Source organism: Rhamphochromis longiceps, linkage group LG4 (assembly GCF_057381845.1).
Source record: "Rhamphochromis longiceps isolate RC_006_pf linkage group LG4, R_longiceps_female_GT1.1, whole genome shotgun sequence".
NCBI lineage: Eukaryota > Metazoa > Chordata > Actinopteri > Cichliformes > Cichlidae > Rhamphochromis > Rhamphochromis longiceps.
This window is the reverse complement of record NC_140560.1, coordinates 32,354,200-32,376,998: the sequence shown is the minus strand read 5'-3', so window position 1 is coordinate 32,376,998 and position 22,799 is coordinate 32,354,200. Positions and strand designations below refer to the sequence as shown.

The 22,799-nt window shown below is 43.0% G+C and overlaps 1 protein-coding gene across 2 annotated transcripts; it reads left to right on the top strand.

The window, feature by feature from the left end:
- Positions 1 to 123: 123 nt before the first annotated feature.
- hrob (homologous recombination factor with OB-fold) lies at positions 124 to 18,731 on the top strand. 2 transcript variants are annotated; one of them, XM_085404568.1, is made up of 10 exons: positions 124 to 338; positions 508 to 558; positions 716 to 1,696; positions 1,901 to 1,984; positions 2,517 to 2,651; positions 5,106 to 5,214; positions 16,851 to 16,936; positions 17,026 to 17,148; positions 17,293 to 17,506; positions 18,483 to 18,731. In XM_085404568.1, exons 1-10 carry the CDS (start codon positions 327 to 329, stop codon positions 18,536 to 18,538), a joined length of 1,851 nt encoding a protein of 616 aa, XP_085260694.1. In that variant the 5' UTR covers positions 124 to 326; the 3' UTR covers positions 18,539 to 18,731. The 2 variants fall into 2 exon arrangements, with proteins under 2 accessions (XP_085260694.1, XP_085260693.1); XM_085404567.1 differs by lacking the exons at positions 124 to 338; positions 508 to 558 and having other exon boundaries at positions 568 to 1,696.
- The last annotated feature ends 4,068 nt before the right edge of the window (positions 18,732 to 22,799 follow it).

The following is a 22,799-nucleotide window of genomic DNA, read 5'->3' as shown; positions in this document are numbered from 1 at the left end:
CGTAGCGTCGCTAAACTTGGAACAAAAACGGAGCTACATCTAATGGGAATGGGGATTGAATCATCTCGCTTCACTTCAACCTCCTTTGTAAAAACATTCCTTACGTCATCACGTCGTGTTTGAACGTGGCGGCGCGATACCAAGCAGTACAGCCCAGATAAACTTTACCTGTAGCTAGCAAGCTAGTCTCACTTAACTGTAGTTAAAAAGGAAAAGAAATAGCAGAGATCATATTTGTAAGCCGGCATTAAATGGCAATTAATGTCTTACAAAGTCTGGTATATTTGTTCAAAGTGATCAACAACGGTTTTTTATCGCGATAGCCCATGACTGCAATGGTAAGTCCAGCAAACTGAACGCAGCTGAGGCTAACTAAGCTAATACACGTTAAGTAGCTCAAATGTGTGGCATGTTTTCGAGTTTACCAGGACATATTATTACTATTATTATTATTATTGACATTTATTGGTACTCGTGCTGTGTTTTATTGTTGTGTTTGTGTTACAGACCTGTAAATTAAGTGGCCTTTTCAGCATTGGCGAGGACTTTGAAGATGAGGTAATAATCAGTAAATATAATAACACCTGATTTTATTTAACTGTCGTTTCAGGCTGCTTTCTGTCACATAATGGTCCTCCTGTTCCCTCGTAATCCCACTGTGTGTGTGTGTGTGTGTGTGTGTGTGTGTGCGCGCGCGCGCGCGTGTGTTTCCCAGGACCTGCTCGAGACAGACTGGGCTTCCTGCTCCGTGTCTGGACCAGCCAATGTGGCAGCTGCTGTGTCATCCTGTGCTCTGCGTGCCTCCTCTGTTACTCACAGAGAGCCGGAGAAAATTTGCCTCCAGCAAACTGGAGAGAGATCAGCTGCCCCGTGCAATGGCACAGCATCAGAGAGCAGCACGCACACTACTGCTACGGGACAAACTGTTGCTTTGGGGTTGAGACGGCTCTCATCTTCCTCTCATTCCCGCTCTCCTCTCCCTACTCCTTCTCCCACGTTGAATAACTCTGAGCCAAATCGGGCAACACAACAGAGTCACGCTCACGCTAAGGGGCTGCCGAAGCCCTGTGTGGCTCAGGATGACTTTGATGACTGGGATGTTGACCTAGCAGACCTGGAGGAATGTGATGGCCAAATGGGACGGATGCCTGAACCTCCTGCTCCACGTGCACCCACAGTAGAGCCTCCAGCCAAAATGCTGCGACCCTCGACCTGTGGACAGACTCAGACACTACCTGTTCGGACAGTGAGGGAGCTTAGCGCCGCATCCAAGACTTCTAGCTCCACTGGTCACAATTTGGCTCCTTTTCCACCTGTCCAACATCCAAATCCATGTCCTGCTTTCCCATTAGCCCCTCCACAGAAGTCTGACGTTTTCCGTGGCTTCACTGCAACTTCTCCAGCCCTGAGCTCTTTTTCCAGGCCGGTTAACAAACCTCAGCAGCCACAGAAAACATGTACAACTCCAAGACCCTCCTCTCAGCCCCGCAACCTCTTTGATACAGTCTCCCCGGCACCTCCTTCCTCCCCCTCTCCCTCTGTGAACTCTCATCCTCTTCACACGCCAGTACTCACCAATCGCCTGGTCCAGCTAGTCTCTGCCTCCAATAAGCTTCCCAAGAAGAGGCCTCGCTCAGAGCCACGCCAGCCCAGGACCCGGCGCTTCCCTGGTCCAGCTGGGCTTCTGCCACAGCAGGTTGGTCTCATGTGATGCTGATGCACTCTCTCCTAATCTGGCTTTCTGCAAATGAAAGCACAAGCACGGTCAAGCCAAGGCAAAGATGCCTGAGTAGAACTCAGAAAGAAAATGAATTAGTTATGTGTTCTGTTTTGGGTTTTTTTTTTTTTGTTTTTATTTCCCACCTTGCTGGCATATAGTGATTTAAATTTCCTCTCTCAGCCTCAGGGTCAGAACCTGGATGAGATTGTGGTTTCTGTTCCTCAGACTCCTGCCCATGGGGCTGTGGCTCGACTACCAAGTCAGGTAAATAAAGCAGGTTTTTTTTTTCCCATCTTTTCTATCACTGTTGCACCTTCAAAAGCAGACGAGATTACAGAAAAGGCTTGAAAATGCCAGGTGTCCACACCGTGTGAGGCCAGTAAATCATGAACAGATTTTGTATTGGCCACATGGAGGCAGCGGAAATGAATGACTAAAACAGCACTGACACCACCTTATGAGCTGAGATGGAAAAGAGCTGCCTATTTACACATCCAGCTTGTTAATAGTCCCCTGATGTCAAGTGCAGTATTCTCTTACTTTTGCTCTCCTGAAGGAAACATCTGGCACATCAGCTGCTTAATGCTCCACTCTGTTCAACAGCTAGTCTACGTAGGACGAGTAGCTGCCTGCCAATTTGTGCATTGTTTGTACAGGATGCAGTACTCTACATAACACTATTTACAGTTATTTGTGTGAAATATTAATTAGAGCCACTTGGAAGAACCAGCAAAGGTTAAGAATTCCATTTATAGTGTCGCTGTATGTTTGTGGGTGTAAAAACTTTATGTTAAAGGCTTCCAGCTCACAGACTGAGGAAGAAGAGTTCAGTGGCGGTGCCTGGGCAGCGATGAAGATGGAGATGGGATTGGATGAGAGGCATCCATCATGTTTCCTGCACTCCTACAGTGTGGTCATGGTGCTTCGCAAGGTGAGCTGACAACATCGTTACACAAATGGAGAAGAAGTCCCACTCGTACTGTTTATTCAAGCGCTGTCTAATATTTAGGTCAAGCCTCTTTACAAGTTACGTGTCTTCACACCACAACGGCCCGTTTGCCGCCGTTGGAGGTCTATTGGCATAATCAGGACAAATGACGACGCTGTCCTGGAGGTGTTGTGTAATTATAAACAGTACGATCGCTCATCAGTCACACTAATGGGGACTCTGCTGTCGCTCTCCTGTAGCTGTGTGTGAAGGGCCGCCAGTGTGAAGTAGCTTTGAGTGGCAGTCATTTTGAAACCTTACACGGTGGTTTCTGCTGTGTTTGCTTGTCACTGGCTCCATTTAACAGGAGCAGAGTCGGTGGCAGGACGCTGGATAAGCTCGCTCAGGTTAAGCCGTTGACGTGAATGTCAGCTTCCCCAAATCCTTGTTTTTCGTGAATAAACAAATGACCACACTGCCTCAATGTGTTCTAACAAATGCAGTGTAAAGAAAGGTTGATCTCAAGAGGAAATCCTGCTCACTGCTGTGTATTTACTTCCATCAGTATATCTTCGTAACACCAGATTTGTGTCGAGGGTTAATTTAAAAACTGAGGTTAATCAGTAGGTTGGTACACTGGAGAAGATTTGATATCATTTGTAAAGTTTCTTTCAAAGCATCAGGTTATCATAGATTATCGGAATGACTGAACACTTACAGTTTATCTAAAGTAAATAAGGCTGGGTTTTTAATCCCGTGCAAACACTTGCAGACAGCTGTGGACATCACAGATGATTAGTTGTTCCTATTCCACTTGAGGGACGCTTGCACAGCTGGCGACCTTGCAGTTTTGGCACATTGGAGGGCACATGGATGTCCACATGAAGAGATTCAAACAGACCCTCGCATTCTAGTTGATGTCAAAAGTATTACACCCACATGAGGCACTTTTAAGCAACTCCAAACCCTGTACCTTCAGCACTTGCGTAAAAGACAACATGTGGCTTTGCACAGAAGTCAAACCCCTCCTGGACAATATGATGCCATATTTTCACCCAGTCACAGTGCACTTTGCACTCTCTTTACGGCAGTGCTGTGAATTAAAGCGAATGTGGTTTAAATTCAACACCACGCTGCATCAGCAACACTGAAGTTTTTAAACTGGCCGTCACTGAGAGAAGGAAGGCTGCAAATATACTCGGGCTTTCTCTTGCTTTGTGCTCACAGCCACCAAAACATCAGAGGCCACACTCAAACAAGGTAAAAAGCAATAATTCTGTCCATTTGCGAGGCATCCTGGCTGGCCGTTTACGGTGCCAAGTCCCCAGCCGCCTCCCAGAAACCAACCTTCATGTTTATGTCCCTGTAAATTTTAAATTGCACATCCTACAGCTGCAGGTAGTCCACTGCCAAAATAAAATTTCCTCCATGCTGTTATATTGCAGAAGCATTTTGTTGGATAAACAAGCGTAATTCTGCCCCAGGACGAGCGTGTTCTTGATTTGTGTGCACAGCCAGCAGTTGTCTGGGCTTGCACTTGCCCACTGTACTACCAGCCAATCAGCCCAGCTAGACCTCCGGTCCTCCGACTCTTCCCATCGAAAATGTAATAAATAGTGCAGGTGGTAGGCTCTTATGTGAAAAGCCCATTATCCCTGATGTGCTGATAGATTTAGAGCTTAAATTTGAAGATTTAGAAAAAGAATCTGAAATTGCACACAAGAGTTCTTAAAATTCAGTATCTAATTGGAGCACAGAACATGTGTTTACACAATTAAAAACAAGCAAACAGTTGATTCGGTTATTTTCTTATAATACTAACATTAAATATATATGTGAGTAAAATGTGTGCCATGAGGCGATCGTGGCTCAAGAGTTGGGAGTTCGTCTTGTAATCGGAAGGTTGCCGGTTCGAGCCCCGGCTTGGACAGTCTCGGTTGTTGTGTCCTTGGGCAAGACACTTCACCCATTGCCTACTGGTGGTGGTCAGAGGGCCCGGTGGCGCCAGTGTCCGGCAGCCTCGCCTCTGTCAGTGCGCCCCAGGGTGGCTGTGGCTACAATGTAGCTTGCCATCACCAGTGTGTGAATGGGTGGATGACTGGATATGTAAAGCGCTTTGGGGTCCTTAGGGACTAGTAAAGCGCTATATAAATACAGGCCATTTACCATATTTACCATGAAATCAGACTGTCATCACACAATCCTCAGCTGAATTATTTAGCTTCCATGTTTTTCTTAACACTTAATTGTGTTCTGTTTTCTACTGTATTCAACATAGAAATGCTTCAGACCCATTTTATAAGAAAGAATTAGATATTTTTGCTTGAACCATTACTAAAAAGATGAATGATCAACTTTTTATATTTAATCTGTTAATCCATTAATTATTTAGCAATATTGTTAGCAAAAGTTATCGTGTGTGTGTGTCTGTGTGTGTATTTTCCCTCTTCTTGTTAGGCTGCACTGAAACAGCTGGTCAGAAATAAAGTTCCAAACATGGCTGTGCTTCTGAAGAGCATCGTCCACACGCATACTGATGCCAAGGCAGTGTTTAAGGACCCGACAGGTAACAGACAAACCCAGACACACTCAGTCTTAAAATAAATACAGGGAGTGCAGAATTATTAGGCAAATGAGTATTTTGTCCACATCATCCTCTTCATGCATGTTGTCTTACTCCAAGCTGTATAGGCCCGAAAGCCTACTACCAATTAAGCATATTAGGTGATGTGCATCTCTGTAATGAGAAGGGGTGTGGTCTAATGACATCAACACCCTATATCAGGTGTGCATAATTATTAGGCAACGTCCTTTCCTTTGGCAAAATGGGTCAAAAGAAGGACTTGACAGGCTCAGAAAAGTCAAAAATAGTGAGATATCTTGCAGAGGGATGCAGCAGTCTCAAAATTGCAAAGCTTCTGAAGCGTGATCATCGAACAATCAAGCGTTTCATTCAAAATAGTCAACAGGGTCGCAAGAAGCGTGTGGAAAAACCAAGTTGCAAAATAACTGCCCATGAACTGAGAAAAGTCAAGCGTGCAGCTGCCAAGATGCCACTTGCCACCAGTTTGGCCATATTTCAGAGCTGCAACATCACTGGAGTGCCCAAAAGCACAAGGTGTGCAATACTCAGAGACATGGCCAAGGTAAGAAAGGCTGAAAGACGACCACCACTGAACAAGACACACAAGCTGAAACGTCAAGACTGGGCCAAGAAATATCTCAAGACTGATTTTTCTAAGGTTTTATGGACTGATGAAATGAGAGTGAGTCTTGATGGGCCAGATGGATGGGCCCGTGGCTGGATTGGTAAAGGGCAGAGAGCTCCAGTCCGACTCAGACGCCAGCAAGGTGGAGGTGGAGTACTGGTTTGGGCTGGTATCATCAAAGATGAGCTTGTGGGGCCTTTTCGGGTTGAGGATGGAGTCAAGCTCAACTCTCAGTCCTACTGCCAGTTTCTGGAAGACACCTTCTTCAAGCAGTGGTACAGGGAGAAGTCTGCATCCATGATTTTCATGCAGGACAATGCTCCATCACACGCGTCCAAGTACTCCAGTGTGGCTGGCAAGAAAGGGTATAAAAGAAGAAAAACTAATGACATGGCCTCCTTGTTCACCTGATCTGAACCCCATTGAGAACCTGTGGTCCATCATCAAATGTGAGATTTACAAGGAGGGAAAACAGTACACCTCTCTGAACAGTGTCTGGGAGGCTGTGGTTGCTGCTGCACGCAATGTTGATGGTGAACAGATCAAAACACTGACAGAATCCATGGATGGCAGGCTTTTGAGTGTCCTTGCAAAGAAAGGTGGCTATATTGGTCGCTGATTTGTTTTTGTTTTGTTTTTGAATGTCAGAAATGTATATTTGTGAATGTGGAGATGTTATATTGGTGTCACTGGTAAAAATAAATAATTGAAATGGGTATATATTTGTTTTTTGTTAAGTTGCCTAATAATTATGCACAGTAATAGTCACCTGCACACACAGATATCCCCCTAAAATAGCTACAACTAAAAACTACTTCCAAAAACATTCAGCTTTGATATTAATGAGTTTTTTGGGTTCATTGAGAACATGGTTGTTGTTCAATAATAAAATTATTCCTCAAAAATACAACTTGCCTAATAATCCTGCACTCCCTGTATGATGATTCATTGTGAATCAATTACAATGCTCGACTCTAGTAGAGCACTTGAGCCTCAAAGCAAACTTCGGTAGGGAAAAGAAACAGGAAAGCGTGTTAACTAGTGCTGAACCATGGGAGCAGAGGAGCTGCGAGCTTTTTCCTGCACATTTGACATTTGCTCACTGGGAGCTCGCCTGATTGAGCTCCACGAGGTACGAGAGCAGAGTTCAGCTATTGTAACACGCTTGATTGCGTGCACACATACACACATGTACACACACCCCGTCTTGCCCAAACAGCAGGACGCCTCTTTCTTCCCACCGCTCGTTTCCTCTCCCGCTCTTTCTTAAACCTTTCCCCCCACTTTTGTCTGCTGCACCTCTAAGCTGAGTCGGTTGCCATGGCCCCCAGAGAGCAGCCACATGAGGTGAACTGATTATCATCACTCAGGAGTGGATGTTGCTCTCAACACCGGACTTAAGTGCTTATTAGTGATTCAATTGCCACAGATTGGCATCAGTAGTGGGCGGGTATTAAGTGCTTCTGACACCACAAGAAACTGTTTGCTTAGTCATGTGACCCTGACCTGCTGGAAGGTTCTTTGCTTTTTACCCAGCAGACAGTGTTATCTGAGAAGCTGCTAACAGCGCACGCTTAACATCCACTAGTGCTGGGGGGAAAAAAACAAGCTGAGGAGAAATTAATCAACATATTAGTATCTTAATCATTTATCATTAACAAAAAATATTGGGCTTTCATCATAATGTGTGTGTATGTATAAGTATGAAAAATGGGGATTCAAACACTTGCTTCTGGTGAGTGATGAACTCTTTCATGTCGCTGCCGATCCCTCGAGCCTCCATTTGTGGACTTTTTGCAGTTTAAAATGGGTAAAATATTCCTAATGTGTACATAAACACGACTCGGTGCGTATGACAGCAGTCTGGTGGTGGAAAAAAACGGAAACACGGATCTTTAGATCACGTTCTTGACAGCAGAGTCTGCTGTGGATTTAGGTGTCATTCTGAGCTTCAGGAAAGTTTTTCACTATTTTCTGATATTTTTATATTTGTATGAAAACAGAAGAACCATATCTGGGAGATGCTGATGAGGATCTTTAGATGCAGCTTAGCTGTCTAATAAACATGCAGTTTTATTCTTATGAGTTTGAAGAAGGAAGCTGTGGTGTTAAAAGGTTTTTATTCCAGGCTTGTTCTGAAGCTCTCAATACAATCTCGGATTTATTCAGAGTGACACACTGTTCATATTCTTTTTTTTTTTTTTTTTTTTTTTTTTTTTTTTTGGCTTTCCTGTTGTGTTTTTGATTTTGTTTTTTTGCCCAAACCGTTACACTAAATATGTCAGAAAGTTTATGGAAATGTGTGCAAAATGCTGCTGTCTCTGGTTTCTTTTGGAAATTTCCGTCAAACGTGAATATTTGAATCCTCTTGGGTTTGAATATTTACCCGGAATAATCACATCACAAAGTGTGGAAAAAGCTTTCCTACATTGTTAGAAATGTGGATTGGCTTGCAAAACTTTGGGTTACTGTGAATAGCTAGGCATGTAAAATGTGACCTGATTCTTCCATTTATTTATTTACATTTATTCTGCCCTCCCTGTACGTTGATGCCCAGTTTGGCAGATAGATACAGGGAGGGCAGAATAGTAAAAAAGCATCATTCTCATCAGCCAGATAGTTCTCTAAAAGAAAGGATGGATGAGACGCTGGAAACAAGGTCAAAAGTGTCCAGTTCTTTACGTTCCAGCCAGCTTACATCATCATCTACTGCTGCCGCCAGAGCACGAGCAAAAGCAGAAGCTGCCCGTGCTCAGCTCTCCTTTGCTAAGCAGGAAGCCAGCATCCTAAAACAACAGGCCGAGCAGCTTAAAAAGAAAGCAGATCTGGATGCAGAGCTACACGTACTCAAATCGCAGAAGGCAGCTGCAGCAGCCCTAGCTGAGGCTCAAGCTTGGGAAGCATCTGCGCAAGAGAGTGAGCACCCACAACAGCCCCAGCTGGACGGCATGCAGCAAATCAGCCCATTAGAACGAGTCCAAGAGTATGTGCAGCAACAGTCAGAACTCGGCGACGATCTGCAGACTCCACAAGTTAATCATCCAGAACTCCTATCTTCTCTGGTGCCACAGCCAGCCACAGCCATCGATGCAACACCAAAAGCTCACAAGGAACCAAGTATCCATCAGCCCAGTAGGAGCAACAACCAAGAATTCACACCTTTGCCAGTCTTCCGTGCTTTGAGCCCAAAGAGAGAATCTTGCAACTGGAGCTATGGAGGCGAGCCAGCAAACTATGATCGATATCACCATCCTCAGTCTAAGGTATGGACACCCACACCTGTAAGGAGTAGTCATGCTGACACGTCTGATCTAACGAGATACCTGATACGGAAAGAGATGATCAGCTCAGGCCTGCTGAGGTTTGATGATCGACCAGAAAATTACTGGGCTTGGAAGGCTTCCTTTCTAAGTTCAATTCAAGATCTGGGTGTAACACCTCAAGAAGAGCTAGACCTGCTATCCAAATGGCTCGGGCCACAATCAGCAGCACAAGCCAAGCGAGTCAGGGCTGCGTACATAAACAATCCCACTGCAGGTCTTCAGATGGTGTGGCAGAGACTCGAAGAGTGTTTTGGCGCACCAGAAGTCATTGAACATGCACTTTTAAAGAAAATCCAGGATTTACCGAAGCTGACGAACAGAGACAACCAGCGTTTGAGAGAGTTGGGGGATCTTCTGCTAGAACTTCATGCCGCAAAGACAAGCGGTCATCTCCCAGGCCTTTCACACCTCGATACAGCCCACGGGGTGAATCCGATTCTGGAAAAACTCCCATACAACCTTCAGGAGAAGTGGGTTGCAGCTGCCTCGAGGTTCAAGAGAGAGAATGCAGTGTCTTATCCTCCATTTTCCTTTTTTGTGAAACTTGTGAACGAAGAAGCTAAAATTCGTAATGACCCAAGTTTTTCGTGTGTAACCGGTGCCAACGCCAACAATCCTAGAATCGAGACAATGACACAACAGAAGTATCGTTCACATGTCTCTGCTAAGAGGACGGAGATAGCAAGTAATCTGGCAGCCAGCCCAAACGTTCCTACAGGCAAGAACAACTTGGACCCCGATAAACAGTGTCCATTACACTGCAAGCCTCACCCTCTCGGAAAATGCCGTCTTTTCAAAAGTAAGACCCTGGAAGAAAGAAAGGCATACTTAAAGGACAAGAACATTTGTTTCAAGTGTTGTTCTTCTGTGCAGCACATGGCCAAAGATTGTCCTAAATCAGTGCAGTGCACAGATTGTGGTAGTGAAAGACATATCACCGCACTACACCCCAATCCTCGTCCTCAAAATGCAGAGAGCCTGGTGGCTAGTGAAGGGTATGGCGGGGAAGAAAGAGAAGGAGAAGCAAGTGTGGCTGACGTGACATCAAAAAGCACAGAAGTATGCGGAGACTCAGTTGGTTCAAGGTCATGCTCTAAGATATGTTTGGTCAGAGTGTATCCTGCTGGACAACCAGAGAAAGCTGTCAAGATGTATGCTGTTCTAGACGAACAAAGCAATCGCTCCTTGGCTAAAACATACTTTTTTGACATCTTCAACATTGAAGGACAGCTTGAGCCGTATACACTGAAAACATGCTCAGGTGTTGTGGAGATAGCAGGGAGACGAGCCCGTGACTTCATTTTGGAGTCCCTTGATGGCACCACACAGCTTCCCCTGCCTACTCTTATTGAGTGTGATATGATACCTGATGATAGGACGGAAATCCCATCCCCAGAAGTCACTCATTTCTACCCACATCTGAAGGCAATCAAGGGAAAAATCCCAGAAATTGATCCAGAAGCTGACATCCTCCTTCTCCTTGGCAGAGACATTCTGCGTGTGCACAAAGTCAGAGAACAACATAATGGTCTCCATAATGAACCATATGCTCAACGACTCGACCTTGGTTGGGTGATCGTAGGGGAAGTGTGTCTGGGAGAAGTGCATAAGACATCCAACATCTGTGTATACAAGACCAACATTCTACCAAATGGACGAGCTTCACTCTTGAGTGCATGTCCAAACAATATGCTAGTCAAAGAAAAGCTTGGTTGTCACACCTCGAACCTAAGTCTTCAAAGCTCTGCACAACACTTGAAAAGTAAGGAAAGTGAGTTTGCCAGTCAGGTGTTTCAAAGGACACAACATGATGACGTCCCGGCAATGTCAATCGATGATGAGAGTTTCTTGAAGACATTAGATGAACAAGTCTATAAAGACAGTTACAATACTTGGGTTTCCCCATTACCCTTTCGGTCACCACGAAACCACCTTCCCAATAACAGACCTCAAGCTTTAAAGCGTCTTGCATCTCTTCGGAGAACTCTGGAGAAAAAACCACAAATGAGGAAACACTTCATCGATTTCATGCAAAGAATGTTTGTTGAAAAGCAAGCAGAGCCGGCCCCTCCATTAAAAGAAGGTGAGGAAAGGTGGTATCTACCAATATTTGGGGTTTACCACCCACAAAAACCTGACCAGATAAGGGTAGTGTTCGATTCAAGTGCCAAACATGAAGGGGTTTCCCTCAATGATGTGCTCCTGAGTGGACCCGACTTGAACAACACTCTCCTTGGGGTTCTGATCCGCTTCCGCAGAGAACCTATAGCAGTTACAGCGGATGTGCAGCAGATGTTCTACTGCTTCAAGGTGTGCGAGGAACATCGCAACTTTCTGAGGTTCTTATGGTATGAAAACAATGATCTCCAGAAAGCAGTGAAAGAGTTTCGAATGACAGTACATGTATTTGGCAACAGTCCATCACCAGCAGTTGCCATTTACTGCCTCAGACGAGCTGCTAAGCAAGCAGATGACTCCACTACCAGTGCAAGGGAGTTCATCACACGCAATTTTTATGTGGATGATGGACTTGCATCTTTTCCTAATGAAGCAGAAGCCACTGGTGTCCTGCGCACTGCCCAAGCGATGCTAGCTAAATCAAACATTAAGCTACACAAGATTGCATCGAACAGCAGCAGTGTTATGCAAGCATTCCCACCAGAAGACTTGGCCAAGGATTTGAAAGATCTAGACTTAGGAGTGGAGTCACTACCTCTTCAGAGGAGTCTAGGTCTAATTTGGAATCTGGAAACAGACAACTTCACCTTCTGTGTGTCGAAGGAGGAGAAACCCTTGACAAAAAGAGGGATTTTGTCTGCAGTGAACAGTTTATTTGACCCTTTGGGATTTGTAGTGCCAGTCACAGTGGGAGGAAGACATTTAGTGAGAAACCTCTCCATTGAACAGTATGACTGGGACACACCATTGCCAGCTTCAAAACAAGAACACTGGAAACTCTGGAAAGACTCTATGAAAGACTTAGATCAGCTCCAGATCCCAAGACTATATGTTCCAGTGTCTTTGTCTACACAGACTCAGCACAGAGAGTTGTGCGTGTTTTCAGATGCATCAGTCATGGCTATAGCTGCTGTGGCTTACTTGAGAACAATTTCTGCAACAGGAGATATCCACATGGGATTTGTTATGGCAAAGGCAAAGCTGGCCCCACACCCAGCGCACACCGTGCCCCGTCTTGAGCTTTGTGCTGCGGTTTTGGCAACTGAAATGGCAGTCTTCATCCAAGATGAAATGGATATTGACATTCATTCTGTGAAGTACTATACTGACAGCAAGATAGTACTGGGCTACATATATAACACCTCACGCAGGTTTTATGTCTATGTGTCAAACAGGATAGCACAGATCAGAAAGTCGTCTCGTCCAGATCAGTGGCATTACATCACCACTGAAGAAAACCCAGCAGACCATGGAACTCGGCCAACAACTGCTGCAGCTCTCAAAGGCACCAATTGGTTCACTGGACCATCATTTCTATTGGGCCCTTCAAAACGACTCCTTCCCCAGAGTGATGACTTTGAGCTGATACATCCGGAGGTGGATCCAGAAGTTCGCTCTGAAGTAACGACCTTCAGCTCAATGGTTAAAGAAAGCTCGCTTGGAGCTCAAAGGTTTCTTACATTTTCCACTTGGAGAGCTTTGACTCGTGCAGTCTCCACACTAATCAAAAAGGCAAGGAGTGTTGCAGATACACATGGTGGCAACACTGGGGATGAAGAAGAACAAGCAGTAAAAGTGATCATTAAAACTGCACAACAAGATGCCTTTGCAAGGGTGTTGCAGTGTCTAGCCAAAGGGGACCGAATCCCAAAACAAAGTCCACTGCGAAAGCTGACACCATTTCTGGACAAAGATGGGCTATTAAGAGTTGGCGGCCGTATGTCCTCAGCCGTTATGTCTTTTGATGATAAACATCCTCTGGTCATTCCCAAGACGCACATTGCTACATTATTGGTCAGAAGATATCACGAACAGGCTGCGCACCAAGGACGCCATTTCACGGAGGGAGCTATTAGGTTGGCAGGACTTTGGCTGATTGGGGGGAAAAGGCTTGTATCTAGTGTGATACACAAATGTGTAACTTGCAAAAGGCTGAGAGGTAAAATGGAGGACCAGAAGATGTCAGACTTACCATCTGAAAGACTTTCACCAGATCCATCATTTACTCATGTAGGGTTGGATGTTTTTGGACCTTGGATGGTGACTGCCCGAAGAACAAGAGGAGGGCATGCGGAAAGTAAACGATGGGCAGTAATGTTCACTTGTTTGACTACCAGAGCTGTGCACATTGAGGTTATAGAGACTATGACCACTACAAGCTTCATCAATGGGCTCAGACGTTTCATTGCCATAAGAGGGCCGATCAAAACAATCAGATCAGACCGGGGAACAAATTTCACTGGAGCCTGTAAAGAACTCAGACTTGACACATCAGATTCTGAGGTGAGGAATTACCTTAAAAGCAACAAGTGTACTTGGATATTCAATCCTCCCCACTCTTCCCACATGGGTGGGGTGTGGGAAAGGATGATTGGTATCGCTCGGCGAATCTTAGATGCTCTTCTTCTGAGGCTGAATCCATCGTACCTCACACATGAGACACTTGTCACCCTGATGGCAGAGGTTACCGCCATTATAAATTCAAGACCATTGGTCTCAGTGTCTTCTGACCCAGAAGCACCGGCAGTTCTCACCCCATCAATGTTGTTGACACAGAAACGAGATACGTTGACTGCTCCCTCTGGGGATTTTGATGTTAATGATCTGTCCAACAAACACTGGAAAAGGGTCCAAGCACTTGCTGATGCATTTTGGAAGAGGTGGAAAACGGAGTATCTGACCACGCTTCAAACACAGAGAAAGTGGACAACAGAGAAGCCAAACCTTCAAGTGGGAGATGTTGTACTGATGAAGGATTTGCAAGTAAAAAGGACTGAGTGGCCTGTTGGACTTGTGATTAAAGCCTTTCCTAGCCAAGATCATAGAGTACGTAAGGTGGAAGTGAAGGTAGTCAAGAATGGCACTCCTAAAGTGTATTTGCGGCCAGTGTCGGAGGTTGTTTTACTACTACATCCAGGGAATGGGTAGTGGTATAATTCATTATACCAGGCGGGGAGTGTGCTGCCACTGCTGGGTGCAGTAGCTCCACCACCCCACTAGGGGGAGGAAGCGGGTTTGTGTACTAAAGTTTCTCTAGTAAATATAGGAAAAGTTCATGGAGTCTGGCCAAGTTGATACCAGCACACAAAATATTAGCTCTGAAGTTGGCTGTACTGGAGCATGAGAAATATATGCTTGTAAGTACGATTATATTCTGTGTTCATGTTAAGCATGTGATGTAAAATGGGTTGTTGACTCTCATATTTGAAGCCGGCATGTTAGCTGCATTGCCGATGCTAATTGTGTTAGCATGTCAATAGGAAATTCCATTGTGTGTTAGCATCAAGCTAGCGGGATTTGGAGTTAACATGTTTTCATTTATTTTTCTTGGTTATACCAGCTATAGTTCAAGTTGCTAAGTCTTCAGTCTGTACTTTGTAATATGAGAAATATATTATGTTCCAGATGTATGTTTTAATATGCTTTTCTTATGTTTGTAGTTTTACAGTGCCTTCATTAGGGAGACAAATAAACCCTGCAATGAGAACTGGAAGCCTTTGCCTCTCCTTTTGAAGAACTGTTTATCTATCTGCCAAACTGGGCATCAACGTACAGGGAGGGCAGAATAACATTTATTTTTTATTTTTTTAAATTTCACACTCAGTTTCCTGTTTTAGTTTCAAAATGGCCAAAAAAAGGCCCAAAGCAAATTATGGGGCATCCTAGATGGTCGACTCTTAATAATGTCCTTTGGTGTGCATCACGGCATGGAGAGACTTTTGGTAGAGACCTTTCTCTCTGTTGCTACTGCAGAAGGCATCTGTGCTTATGATTGTCTGTTTTTGTCCTGAGTTTTGTTTGTTTTTTACAGAGATTATGATATTTTTTGTCTTCAGATTTTGCTGGTAATGAGTATAATCCAGTCTTGCTTTTGCTAAGGAAACTTTTCCAAGTGCTACTCGCTGCTGCACCCACCCTTTCTACGCCTCGTTTCAACTTCATTAGTCAAATTTTTGGTTCCTAAATGAACCAAATGAACATCTAAAATGCTTTTAGATGTTCATTTGCAAAATTTCAACTATTTTTCAGACAAAGGAGTCTGCTGTGTCTTCCCCAAGGTCTTTTGGTGTCACATGGTGATTTTGATATGAATTTCTTGTAATTAACATCAACTTGACCTTGATCTATTAACTGCTGGCTCTTTATGAACTGAAGAAACGGCTAAATGAATACACTTTGCTGTCATTTTGGAGCCTTCTCCTGCTTTGTCGGCATGAATTATTTTAACTTTCAGTGCTAGGCAGCTGGAGCTCGTAGCTAATGATTGCTGGGTCAAGGTTTCAGAGTTGGCAGAGCTGGTCGAGTTGGCAAGCAGAGTATTCATAAATCCTGCAAATGTGGATCACTTGAGGGGTTTACGGAGTTTCCTGTGGCTCAAGATACTTTTTACCTGTCTGAATTACTGCTGAACACACAAACTGCTCAGGAGCCGGTTATGTTCCAAGTTTCACTTTAAAATTGAGTACAAGTGCAGTGTTTTCACTGATTGTTTTATTTACAGCCTGTTTTAAGCGCATTATAGATTCTCTGCTTTCCAAAGATGTTTTATATGTGCACATTGTTAAGTTGCACCTTAGTAAAACCATTGAATGAAACGCTAATTGTGCATTAAATTCTCACAAGACTGTATTCGTTAATCTGCTGTCGAGTTTCTTTAACACTGCTGGAACGGCCACTATTAGAATTATATTTATTTTTACCTGGTGCTAAATCTCTGGTCTTCAGTATCATCTTAACTGCAACAGTGTTGCATTTTACTGTTATTTTTTTTAATGTTCTTTATCTATTTATCATCACCTGATAAGCTCTCTGATTGTAGTAGGGACGCTCATAGGGATCGTTTTGTGGATAAGAGTCGTGATGTATGTAATGCCCGGTTTTATGAGAGCGTCACACAGGGCGGGAAGCAGAAAGCCTGGCGTAACAGTGAAAGGTTTTAGGTTTTGTTGAGCCAGCTACAGCAAAGAAAGCCTGGCTGTGTTGAACTTCCCTTGGAGTAATACTCCTTTGGGTATTATATAATCTGGTAGCAGCAGATTAAAAGGAATCTTTCATCTTTACCTTTATGCTGTTTGGGGGTCAGTTTGTCTTCTACTCAAATGTGAATAGAAGGAAAAGAAATTCTGACTGGTATCTTTTTGTGAATTCTCCATGTTTTCTTCTTATCTTGTGCAAATGTGCACACTCACATGCACATTAAAGTGAGAGCTTTCATGCCATTTCATTGAATTATCAGACTTTTTGGTGGTTGCCTGTCCAGAAAATAAAAAAAATTATTGCTAGATTAATAAAAAAAGAAGGTAAATAATGAAGCGTTTCATACATTTTGATCATAAAATGCAGATTATGGATAAAAACATTTGTATTCAAGAAGGAAAGTGAAAAAGTGAGGATGTGTTTATGCAGCTAAAATGTATCTTTTGTGAGAAGTTATGAGTAGTTGTGTGTGTTTAAATGTTTTTTGTACTTCTTTATAATGCTTTGGACTGAAGGGGAGATTCAGGGAACTATTCATCGGCGTCTTTTAGAGGACAGAGCAGAGGAGCTTAAGGTCGGGGCTGTGCTGCTGCTCAAACAAGTAAGGCATACCGCCCACAATCGTATAACTATAGTGTTGTATCTGAGTTATACAGTGGTTACAAATCAGTTTCTTACTTCTGTGAACAGGTGGGTGTGTTTTCCCCCTCCCATCGTAACCATTACCTGAATGTAACTTCCAATAACCTGCTGAGGATCTACGCTGCTGATGGAGTCAGTCTGACCTCCACTCAGCTTCCCCCTCTGGTCCTGGTGAGCAGGATGGCTGCTGCTGAAAATAAGATTAGCACGTCTACATTCCAAGAAATACAAAAACATATTTACTTTTTTTCTTTTTAGATATATGTCCTGTCAACCTGTCATCAGTCACTTTGAAACATATTCATTCTTTTCTAGGAGCCGATGTTGCTGTCACCCACTCAGTCTCCCGGTGTCCTTCAGGAGCCAGTTTCCTGCATGCAGCTGATGTTTGATGAAGAGGATGACGAGGGAAAAGATTGGGAAAGACACACAGAGCGAGAGGGAGACCCTCGAGCCCCTGTAGACAGTGGCAGAGGCTCCCTGGAGCGTGGTGGGAGCACAGCACCACAGGAGCCAAGCTGGGATGCAGGTGGGGCACATGCAGTAACACTTGCAGACAGGGAGAAAAGAGCTTAGTACAAGCAACACTTGTAGAGAAGCAGAAGAGAGATTAATTCTTCTCACATCGTGAGCTCGCCTGCTGTCGCTCTGAAATATAAGGAGTTATTTTCCGAATAAAACATTAATGATGTTTGGTCATTGGCATTTGACTGCAATTCTGAAACCCTATCAGTCATAGCCTGATTTGTTTTTAAACTGTTTTTGGTTTTTTTTTTTTGGTTTTTTTGTCTGATGAGCAAATATTTATCTCATATCTAAAAATGATATGATGCAAAAAGGCAAGCCATGTTTAGGATTCTTAGTCCCAGAATTTTACCTCAATTTGCCTAAATGACAAACACAGTGACTGTCTTTGGAGGACAAATCCTAAGAAATCCACAGCTGAGAATTTCCATGCAGAAATGTGAAATGTTAGCATCTTAGGCTGATCAACATCTAGCTATGGTCTAAAATTCTGGAGCGCAGTCTAAAAACCAATAATAGCAATGACATCCAGTGGTCACAGGGGGTGCTGTTTGAGCTCCAGCTCCTCCCGCCCACGTGTTGAAAGAACAAACTGAATTGCTTCCAGTGGTCACAGCAGCTCACTGCCTCGATGCATGCGAGCAGGAAAACTGGATTAAAATGCTATATTCAAACTGTTTATTCTACAAATCCGTTATGATGCCGTCATGGCCTTTGATCTGGCATCACCATCAAATCACTCTTTGCATTTTGCATTTGCAGCAGCACCTAATAAAAAATGCATTGCTTTGTTTTTCATCCAACTGAGTATTAGAGCATTACAAGATGAAACCAGTACCATGTGTGTTTTTTACTTAATAACTAACCCCTGATGATTGTAGTTGAAAAATTGCAATCATTGCTGTTTTGTTTTTGTTTAATCAAATGTCTGAGGCATTAAAATACTGTCTCATGTGCTGACCTGTGTGTTTGTTGCACAGATGATGACCTGGATGAACTGCTGGGAGAATTGCCCGAGGATGCCTGCAGCCTATGATGGAAACTTCACATGAAACTTTACAGACTGTCTCCCAGGACTTGCATTATGACTGACTCACCTTGCACTTCTACCCTCATTTTCCTTTTGAGTCACCTTCTAAACACCGAAATACTGGTGAAACGATGTACATGTTGTTTACTCAAAACTGTTTCAGATCTGTTTATAAATACAAACAGAGAATAGTCTTGAATTAATTTGTTGTAAGTGTGCCGATGCTTTGTATCACCGATAATTGATAAGTTGCTCGTTAGTTCCAAAAATCTGCCTCTTTTGATTTCATCTACACATCCTGTGTTCTTGTAGCGACTTTGAGCCTCTTCTATGTGCGTATTAGAGATGTTTCCCTTTTTGTTTCATTCTTATTCATTGTACCTGCTCCACTGACCTTGAAATGGAAGACTAATCTACACAGCATTGATTTACTAATTATGCAAAATGAAACCAAGGTGAGGCTGCGGCTGTTTTCCAGTTAGTTTTCAGTTTCGAAGTGGACTGGATGATTTTTTTTACGCTGCTTGTTTACGGTGCATTAAGAGGTGTATCAGAGGTTTTTGGCTTGGGATTGCGAGAGGTAGTCTGAGTCCCATGTGGTTTCCTGACCTAAGCAGTGTTTACCCAACTGTGCAGTGCATCAGGGTGGAGTCGTACTGTGACTAACAGGCTAATATGGTGGCTTTCCCGACATCTCCTCCTCAGATCCAGACTTCTTCAGCACTCCTGCCTGAGTATAACAGATTCAGGTTAATCCTCATCCTCGTTCTCATTTTGAGTATGATGCAGCTGCTCAAATTGCCTGGTTTAAGTTGAAAAGCGAGAGGGAGAGAGAACAGGGATGATGAAATGGGTTGTATTTGCAGTTTTTCAACTTAGCCGTGTGGCTTAAATAAGTACATTTACAGTGCAGTCTAAGTATTTGGACAGTTACACATGATCTGTTTGCACTCTGTTTCTGCACGTTGGATTTGTAATGGGCCAGTAAATGAGAGGAGAGAGTAATGATTTTCAGTGTAAATGTAAGGCTGATTACATTGTAGCCTGTCACTGCCCTTATGGATTAACTGATGTTTCTATCCAGACGTGATGTCCTCCGATTCATTTATACTGACTTTATAAGGCAGGTTTGAGAGTGTGATCAGCGGCTCATCCAGAATAAACAGTGTCCTTTCTAGAAAGTAATCATACTGTTCAGCTTTTTGCTTTTAAATTGTTATATTGCCATTGCTGAGTATTGATCTAAAACCCTTAAACTCAGTTTGAAAACTCAGTCACCACTAAAAATATAAAACCCATTGATTCATTTAAATGTAAATAAGCATATTTGAGTAAGTCAAATTTCATTTAGGGTCTTTAAGATCAGCAGCACAAAGCGCTTCATGACAAAAATGCCAGAAAGTTCTGCAAAAGCACGTTTAAAAAGATGAGGTTTTAGCTGATATCTAAGAGATCAGTCCACAGAGCTCGGGGCTCTGTGGGGGAGAGAGTTGCAGAGTCTGGGCCACTGTTGCAAAACTCTTTGCTTTAGTTCTCAGGCTTATATGATGCATAGCCAGCAGCCCCTGATTACATGGCCTCTGGGATGATCTGGAGATGTATGCATGTAAGAGTTCACTCGTGTATGCTGGTGCTTCTCCATGCAGAGCTCTGAAAGTCAAAATCAGAATCTTAAAGTGAAATCTGAAGTTAATGGGGAGCCAGTGCAACTGAATTAGTAACAGTGTGACATGTGAGTACTAAGACTTCACCTTCGCAGTGATATTCTCTACAACCTGCATACTATTACTGTAAGGCAGTTTATACACTGTACTGTGTGTTTATGCTACCCATTCAAAGAACTATAGCTGCCAGGCTACTTTTTGAGAACCAGTCCACTGCACGTGGGTTTAATAGGACCGAATGTGTGGGTTGCAAATTTGTGAATCTGGTACACTAGCCTTTTCTACAGCCACCATCAGTGCTTTCAACTTAGGTCCTAGCAATGATATGGCACTTTCCCAGGGTCAGTTTTTTGGTACTACCAATGTTTTGTAGTGGAAATGCACAAATCTGCTTTTAAATTACGCACTGGTAGAGGGATGTGAGGGCCTTGTGTATTTCGAGTGGTTTCTTGTAGAGCTAACTGAGTGGGCTTAACGAAGAGAAACGTAACTGTTTTTGTCATTTAAATCTACAAGAAATTAAACTGGTAAACTCGAAGTACAATTATTAATTTACATTAAGGAAACATTCAGTTTTTTTCAGACAACAATAGATGCATATATAGTGTACAGAGCAGGAGCGGCTGTGTGGCTTCCACGTTAGTTTCGAGCAGGGCAAAACTCAGCATAAGATCAGTGGAATAAGTAACATAACAGATTGGACTAAAGCAAGGCACATCAGGTTGTTCTCAGCTAGTGAACTCTAGCGATGGCGACAGCACAGAGAGTAGGTGCAAAAAGGAAAATGGCACCATAGTGAAATGCAAGGTCTGCTACTACAGCAGATGAATCACGAGCTATCCATGCGAGTCCGTGAGAAAACAGGCGTATGGACACATAATGTGGAGGTGTAAAAGACTGAATAAGTCTGTCCTTTAACTCTATATGCTAAGACCACAGGAGTGCAGTCTGGTTAAAAAAAAAAAAAAGCAAACAAATGCTGGCATTGAAATAGTTGACCTGCCATTATAATCTAGCCTCAAGCTTGCTGAAAAGGGATTTTAGATTAGCCTTACTTTATCCTTTAAGGTTTATTATCTTTTCTCGTTTTGGTCCAGCTTCTATAGACATTGATCACACAAATGGATTTTGAAAAGTCACATGTACTCTAAGAATCACAGGTGGGTTTAGTCCATCTGACATGATCTGTGATCCTCTGAAAGTGTACCCGGCAAATCTCTGGTATAATAAAACAACATGTAACGTATTCAGCCAGTTTCCCAGACACTGATTACCCCTGTAGACTGGAGACTTCTTCAAGAAGGTTTTTTTCCTCCTTACCATAAATCTGAGGGACACGATACCTATGGCAAAAGACTGAAGGGACTAGAAGTCCTTCTTTTGTATTATTTTAAAACCTTAATAATTCTTTGTAGCAGAAGTAGCTTTTTCTTCTTCTTGTAGAGACCGATCTGGTTAAACGTAATGGATGCCTGTCTATGAATAGGTCCTTGCTGTGGTTAACTTAAAAAAAAAAAGTTTCCTTTTTTCCCCCTGTAAAATTATAGCTTCTCGGAAAGCACTTAAAATGAACCAATCCAGGGATGTAAATGCTCTTCTTACATATTCAGGGATAAGTCGTCACAAGTGAAAAGCAATCCAAGAAAAAAATAAATAAATAAATACATTTTGAGGTCCACTGCAGTAGCTCCATATATATTGCATATGATATAAAGTATCTGCACAGATAGCAGCAAGGATTGCATTGCACTGCCTCCTTGGCAGGTCCTAGTGGACGTCATTAACCCAGTTCATGTGCTTATGAGAACAAACAAGCATCCAACACCCAGTTAAGAGCCTTGATGATAAAACTCCTGTTTGGAGGGGAACTTTGAAACTGTCGGTCTTTCTGTGTATGTGCAGGAGGAGCTGCACTTTTCCTAATCTGCACATCTACCAATTAAGATCTTCACAAACGGGGAACAGGGAGGGGGTTTATGGTTTGAGCCAGACTGCCGCTATTGCTCAGATACTGGAATAATTTGCCCTTCTACTTCAATCGCCTCTCGCCAGAGGTAATAATCAGCTGTGCCCAGTCTCGCCAAGTCTGGTACTTACTGTACACATCCTAATTATCTCCTGGTAAGAGCTTATTATTTTTCATAATCCATTAAGATAGTCAAAGTGTAATTACTCTTTCAGTCTCATCATTCATAGAGTACACGAACTGCCTAGTGACGCAAAAAATTAAAAAAAGATTTTTCTTTCTTTTCTGTCTGTGATTTGCTCTGATTTGGTATCCCAGCAGAAAAGAAAATTTTCTCATGTCTGATGTAAAGTAGTGTTAACTCTGTGAGAAAATCTGGAAAAATCCCACTGTCTTTTTTTGAAATATAATTTTCCATCTTTCATGCCGCACGATATTTGAAATGATGGGAAAATAGCCCATGAGTATCCTGTTCACTACTGTTATAGAGGTCCTCAAAGAAAGGCCATTAGATTGAAGACTAATAATAATAATAATAACAAAAGTTCAATCCAGTCAAACAGATACATGGAGCATAGGGAACCACTGATTTGATAATAAGAATCATATGTGTTTTATGGCGATAGACATTATGAAA